This window comes from Apus apus, chromosome 1 (genome assembly GCF_020740795.1).
Source record: "Apus apus isolate bApuApu2 chromosome 1, bApuApu2.pri.cur, whole genome shotgun sequence".
Taxonomy (NCBI): domain Eukaryota; kingdom Metazoa; phylum Chordata; class Aves; order Apodiformes; family Apodidae; genus Apus; species Apus apus.
The window spans coordinates 144,409,070-144,416,658 of record NC_067282.1 but is presented as its reverse complement, the minus strand read 5'-3'; the positions used below and the strand labels follow the sequence as shown (position 1 = coordinate 144,416,658).

Below are 7,589 nucleotides of genomic sequence, written 5' to 3'. Positions count from 1 at the left end.
ATTATTTTTTTTTTTAAATAATACCTCAAGTTTGCTTTGGTGCACTGAACAATAAATTGTTGGTTTCAATAATTCCTCAGCAGAAAAGAAACTTGTCTGAGGCATTCAAATCATCAAACAGGAGGAAAAGAAGCAGCCCAAAACATCTCACCTGTTTTATGAAAACAAGAATTGCAGTGCTAGAAAAATGGAAGAAAAAAACTTTCAAAAACATGAGGATAAGGTTGTAACACAGATACACCTCTGATTCAGAATTAAAAAGAAAAATTTTCAAAAGATCACTATGCTCCATCTTGCAAACCTCTGCAAATTTTGGTATGACAATAATTTGGAGATGCTGGTGGGCCCTACAACTGAATGTCTTTTTAATTGAAAAATCTTTTCAAAACAACATCTTGAAGACTAAATAAATTAAGAAAGCTATTTTAGGAGACTGGGTGGAGATAGGAAATGAAGCAGTGAGACACTTTTTCACAGAAATCCAGGCACAGGTGAAGGAAAACGTGGAGTGGAAGTTGGAGGAACAAGAGAAGAAACCTAAGGAGAAGAAAGCCAGCAGAAAGTAAGAGGATGGCTATGATGAAGGAGATTCTCCGATCCAGAAATCTTTTGCTTGTTCTTCTCATTCCCCTTCTTCTGCTTCCTCTGCCACTCTTATACCCCAGCAGTGTAAGTACACTTTAATTTTCTTTCTAACAAAACCTGTAGTGCAGTAGCTAGTCATGCTAGATAAGTCTGTGGTGCGCACAAAGAAAGGCAAATACCTAAATAAGCATAGCTCTTAGAAAAATCAAGGACTCAAATTTGAAGGACTGGGAAGGTCACTGAGAAGTCATCACTATAAGAACTTAAACTGCCTTGATTCGTGCCACAGAGCTGAAGAACCAGGTTAAACTAGTAAAGCAGTACAAAGCAGTATTGTATTTCTTCTTTTTGTACAATGATGTATGTGTGGAAGGGGGAACAGAACCAACATATCCAAGAACATATCCATATTTTCTTTAAGGAGAAGTCTTTAGAAGGAATACTTTTAATGTGTTTAGTTTTTAATAAAAAGTATGCATGGTGAGACTTTCAATTTAGTGTGGGTTTATAGGACATCAATTCAAGTGACATAGGAGTTAAGAGTCAGTGACAGACAAGTAGGACCATGTAGGACCATGGCATTGGCTTCTCTAAAGCAGGTGTAAGAACCTCTACTGAAACTGCAGCTCTGGCAGTGGCAAATAAATTGTGGCTCAGAGACATACACAATACAAAGGAAGCAACAGTCTGTGCTTAACATGAAGAATAGGGAATGGAAGTGAATGCAGCTGCATTCCTGACATTGTTTTGGAGCTATTGAGTACCCTTGGCCATGTGGTTAACTCTTCTCTAGGCATGTCTCTGCAGTTTTAAGTCATAAAATAACAGTTTGCCTACCTCATAGAGATGGTGATATTTAGCTTGTCCACAACTGCAATGCAGAAGGTGCTTCCATAGTTCTAGACATAAATCTAAACAAATGCTGCAACAATTTCCATCCCTTCCTCTAACCTGCTAAAGATTAATTATTCCTTTCTAGTACTGAAGGTTTTATGAATACTACTACTGTATCAAACAGAAATGCAAAGGATTAGAAATTGTATAGCAGTTTTCAAAGAAAAACAACAAAGTGTAGTATTTTGTTTGAAAATAAAATCAGGATTCATAGAAAGCAAATGCTCCTACAGCACTGAACAGTATGTTGCACTTTGAATCAGTTTTCCTGCTCTGAACTTAAGTGTATACCTCAGCTGTCCTCTTATAATAGTTTTCTATCTCTTCTCTCTTGAGAGAACGAATGAATAACAGACACTTGTGCTTTTCTTTGGGGAACAGTAGGACTTACCATTGCACAGAGGTTTGTTTTAAAAAAAGGGTTTAATCTCCCCCAATGTCACTGGAAGGGCGACATAAGAACAGGTACTCCCTGACATGCCCATATGGCACTGTAACTGCAACACGCTCTGTGCCTCTTGAGAATCACTCCTAGGAAACATGAGATTCACTGCACTAAAATGTGTAATTTATGTTTGCTCACTACCAGATGCAGAGGCATAGGATGCAATAAGGAAACTCTTTAATAAGCAAGGGAATTGTAATAGCATTATACGCGTACTGAAACAGAAGTTCACTGACAGTATTACTGCAAGAATTACTATTTTACAGTACAAACTCCTCTGTGCTGTTACTCTACACCTCATGGTGTTGCTTTACTGCAAATAGATATGAAAAGCCATCAGGTTATGTTTTACATCCACTTTATGTGTACATGAGTGACCTCAGATGTTAAAATAGAGCCGTGAATCTGACCCAGGGTTGGACAAATATTTATAATACTATTAAGAAAATATCTACACCAAATAAACTTAATACACAATACACCATTCAAGTGCTTTAGTGTAGTATTTAATTTATTACAATCCATTGACTATGATTACTTGTTAAACCTTAAGATTAAATTTGCCACCTGCTGATTTACTTGTAATTTCATTTATCAGACAATTTTATTAGCTTGCTTGCTTTCTTACAGAAAACAGAATTACCAGGTAGTTTATATTTGCATTTCTGCAGAGAATCAGCTTGCAGCTTCTTTGATGATATCAAAACAGCTCTGGAAATGTCAAAGTAGCACTACATGTGTAGTGGCAAAAGAGATCAAAGGGAGCATAAGGACTCAGAACTGTTTGCAGATACAGCTTATGAGAACAATGTCTACAGCTTCTTTTCTATTATTTTGTGACAAGAAATGGTTAGTTAAAAAAATAAACCTAAGAAAATTAATTTGAATTTGTCTTCCCTTCTGAAAGTACTATAATTTGTTCAGCATGTTTGGGACAATGCAAAAGTACCTTTCATGTCATGAAACATACAGAAAAAAACCCCACTGTGTGCTGTACAAACTGTGGGTCTTTTTCAGTCTGTCCTTATTTCCCTCATTGTTATCACTGACATGGGAGCATTTTGGCCTGTTTGTGGTGTTTTTCATCTTTATCTACCAGTGATCCCAAATCATGCCATGTGAACTCAGTCAGCTGTGGGCAGGGTCTCCTAGAGCTACTGATCCTGCATCCACACTGAACCAATTCAAGGACATAGCCCCTCAAAAGTCAGCAAGAGTTGCCGTAAGCTTTGAGACCTGCAGCATCAGGTGATGTTAACACCTTGACATGCTAAATCAGCAGAATGGACCCCTAAAGCACAGAACATGCTCTGAACAGCCATGGACAGACTGCTTTCATTCACCTTTTATTTACATAAGCTGAAGGGAGGGAGTTTTAGTGTGATAATCTCAAAGATGGTAGTCCAGAGGCTAGACTACCTCTTCTTTGCACAGCTTACCCATGTGGCTGCATGTAAGATATACAATGCACATCCCTATGTGGGCAAACCTCCAATATGAAGTTTATCCTCCTTTTCGATCACTCTGAGATTCTCAGGTATTTTACTTATTTTATAGATCAGTCATATTGTAGAACATTTAGCCATGGCTTCTTTTCAGCCCCTCTTTTCTTTTTCCCCTAAGGGACTGACTGAAGATAGGTGGTAGTCCCTCCAACCATCACATGGTTTCCTTTTCCTGCTTTAAGCTTTGAGGTGGGCTTCACAGTAATTTTCAGCTGTATAACAAGATGTGAGAAGAGTGAAATAATTATATAGCCACTACTTCAGTCCAGTACTTATAGCTCTGGTAACCATTAATTAATACATGAATTCTGTTCAATTAAATAGTAGAGATTAATACGGTTTCTCTTGGAAATGAGCTGTTTTAAAGCACTTGGAAAATAAAGAAAAATACTGAACAAGCTCATTCAGCTTTTTGTGGAGATTATCACAGTTCACTTTCCTAGTACTTGCTACTCAGTTTTACACCATTTTAAAATGTGGTGGTTTTTTATGGTTTTCTTTGCAAACTGATAACGGCCTAGCGTACAGGAAACACAAAGACTTAGTGGTCATCCCAGATAGGTTTTGAGAGATACAGCTTCCCTTTCTCCTATTCTGTTTCCAGTATCAGTCTTCTTTATTGCTACACACAGAGAAGCAATAGAAAATCATGATCTATGCTCAGAGAAATGGAAGTATATTTTTGGAGTGAGAAAATAATTTGGAGTCAAGCTGGGATGAAATTAATTTTGCAAATGTTGGTGAAACAATACCTCTTGGATCTTACATCTTGCTGCTTAAAAAATAATACATTATTTTTCATTAAAAAATGTTTTCCTTCTCAGACAGCTGCTGGATGTCATACAGACCCCATACAAATTTAGCAATTTCTTAGCAGAAAATAGTGAGTTAAAAATAAAAAATGTGTCAAATTCTGTCTGGGTCACAAAAATGACCCTATGCTCTGGTCTTTGTGGAATATTAACCATGAAGTATAATGGAGACTGAGAAGCAAATTGACTAATGTTTGCTTAATGTAATGAGCTAATCCATCATCTCTGTGGCTCTCATCCAAAAAAAATTTGTGTTTGCAGGAGAGATTACAAAAAAATCTCTAATGCCTGTCATCTCACTTTTAAAACAATTTCCACCTTTAAGTCAAAATTATTTTTTACTGAGTGTTCACTTGAAGTTGTTATAAGCTGAACACCAGTCTTTGGAATTTCAAACAGTGTAGCAATTCCATTTTATAAAATGCATGTTTCCTAAAACATTAATATTAAAAAATAAAATAAAACAACAAACATCCAAAACCAAAAAACAAGCAAAACAAACAAAAAAACTCCAACAAACAAAAACACATGACAACAAAAACCAAACCAACCAAACAAAGAAACCCATTCCATCTCCTCCATTAAAATCAACCTTCTTTAGCCTCTTTTATAATATTTTCTTGGTAGAAATGAAGATAAAACTGCAATATAATCTTTTACTGTAATATTTTGTTGAAGGAGATGATCATGGAGGACTAGTGAAAGCAGTACTGGAGACCTGAAAATCTAAACAACTATTCTATAATAGTTAAGGATGAGAAACAAATATGCATATTTCTATGTGGTTCAGAATACTAGTCCGTCCATAAAGGAACAATCCAGAGCTAAATTTCTCCAGTGGTCTTACAGACATTCTTTATAGCCCCTTAAGTAATTGGAGTTTATCAGATTCAATAAAAATGTTTTTCTTTATATCTTTGTTTCAGTTATTTTAGTGGCCCTGATTACTTGAATAAAAACTGATAAATGTTACTCTTTTCTGAAATAAGAGGCAGAGCAGCTAATTTAAACCCAAGCTTTGGAGGACGCTCGGCTGCAATTTATAAGCAAGTAAAGCAAATGTTACATAGTAATCTATCTTAATTTTCCCTCTGGCCTCTGTTCTGCCAGTTATTACTGTAAGCTGTACCAAAAAAGAGGAACAGCTGATTGTGGTTCTTTGTTAGAGGTAATATAAAAAGGACACATATAAAAATGAATTTAAATACAAGCTTTTTATTCATTCCATTGAACCCACATCCCTGCATAGTCTGACTTTAGACTTTAACGCCTTCTTCACAAAACTGCTTGCATAAAAATGCAGTGTAATACACACTTGTTGATTTGCACAAGGATCAGCCTGAACTGCTTTTGTGGCTTCTTGAAAGCTGTTTAATTTGGGAGTAATCAAGTCAGGAAGCAAAAGCAATGAAATTATAGTTGTGAACAGTGACTTTTCTAAAAAATAGCCATTCTGAGCTGTGAAACAACATGGCTTGATAAGTTTATATGAAACATCCAATGAATAACGAAGAACGAATAGATCTATAGCTGATGCAAATCAGGGCAGACTTATTGTCTTACATAGAACTGCCAGTCAGCCCCAGTACAGGAGCTGGCTTCATGTTTGAGAAAATGAAAGGAAAAACATTTTCCTGAGGGTAATTTCAGTAATTATTGGAAGGAAATATCCCCAGGTGTCTAAGTATAATTAACTGAGCCTAAGGAGAACTCCACTGAACCTATAAATAGAGACATATCTAAAAATGCCACCAGAAGATTTCCATGGACTATCTGTGTCTTCCTGTAAAATATGCAGCAGACAGCACCTTTCTCCATCTTATACCAGGTCTCTGTTGAGTGCTCAGCATGATGTTGTTGAGTCTTTCTCTGCCAGAGCATCAGAGAGCAGCAAATTTGTTTCATTAACTCTATTGACCCATTGCCTCTAATCCCTTTGGATCTGTGGTCTTCTCCTAAGCATCTGTAGAAATCACTTGAGAAAATAAAATCAACTGACAAAAAATATAGGTTTGTGCACTGTTTAAGAAAATATATTTTTCAGAAAATTTCCCAAAAGAAGCCACAAAATGGCTTTATCCCTTCTGTAGCATATATGAACGCTCACATCAGATCCTGAAAATTATGGTTTCCTGTTCCTGTCCAACACTGGATAGAGCCATGTAGAAATATCAGCTCCAAAGGCCTAATCCGAGGAGTGATGGTTGATCATTTGGTAAATATTGGATTATGAAGTTTAAAAAAATAAATCTATAAATGCACTTGGAACAATTATCTTGGTGATGGATATGTTGATCCCAGTGTTTTGCCCTAGCTGCAAAACTTTTCACTAGCATAATCTTCTAGAACTGGCCTTTTCAATAGTAGCCTATATTTAGGCCCAAACACCTGCTCCCTAGGAGTTCCTTATGCAGCACTTGTTAAGTTCAAGTACCCGCAGCTGGATGAGTCCTATTATTCCATTCATGGAGGCTTCCACAGCAGGTGGTGTGGCAGCAAGACGTAACCTTTATGCTTTCTCCCTACAGGAAGCTTCATGTGCCTACGTGCTGATTGTGACAGCTGTATTCTGGGTCTCTGAAGTGGTGCCTCTTGGTGCAGCAGCCTTAGTTCCTGCTTTCCTATACCCACTTTTTGGAGTCATGAAGTCCAGTGAGGTCAGACCAGTGTGTACTTTTTAATCATTTAATCAGTTAAATATTTGAATAAAATTAATCTTAGTGGACTAGCAAGAATAAGAGGTGTGGGAAGAAGAGTTGCACATCTTATAATGTGTAACTTGGGCTGACCAGACTCTTCTTCTACTGAAGACAGAAATAGGAATGGCCATATTAGCCAAGAGGCGTGTCCATTCTGTCAGCTACTGCTTCACCAACGATTCCCAAAACCTATTGCATCAAAAGATCCCAACTTTCTCCTCCAAAACCATGTAAACAGCAGTTATGGGATGAACTGTGAAGTTTGCTTCCAATTACATTTATTATAGATGATGTATAAGGCATGAGGCTGCATATTCTAAATACAGTTACAATTTACTGTTTAAGACTAGATAATTTTGCTACTCAGATGAATGTCTAGTCCTTTTTCCCAGCTGTAACCTTAGTGCTGTCTTGTGGCCATGAGTCCTAAGGCAAAAGCTGTACAAAAAAACCCCTTTGATAATTTCTGAATTTTCTTACTTAAGGTTTTTGTGAATGTTATTTTCTTTCATGATATGCCAAGTACTTACTTTATTTCATCTACAGCTTCTTTTTTCCTGTTTTTTTATCTCACTTTTTGGGGGGTGAGAGGGCATCACACTTGATTTAGAAGGACTAGAAATACAGATAAGAACACAGAACAATATAT

General features: G+C 36.7%; 1 protein-coding gene across 2 annotated transcripts in view; it reads left to right on the top strand.

Annotated features, from left to right (window-relative positions):
• Window positions 1-7,589, top strand: part of SLC13A4 (solute carrier family 13 member 4) — a 28,738-nt gene continuing 21,149 nt past the window's right edge. For both annotated transcript variants that reach the window (XM_051640597.1, XM_051640589.1), the window contains exons 1-2: window positions 1-669; window positions 6,770-6,898. In XM_051640597.1, the coding sequence (XP_051496557.1) occupies window positions 571-669; window positions 6,770-6,898 (228 nt within the window). In that variant the 5' untranslated portion in view covers window positions 1-570. The remainder of the gene's footprint in view (window positions 670-6,769; window positions 6,899-7,589) is intronic.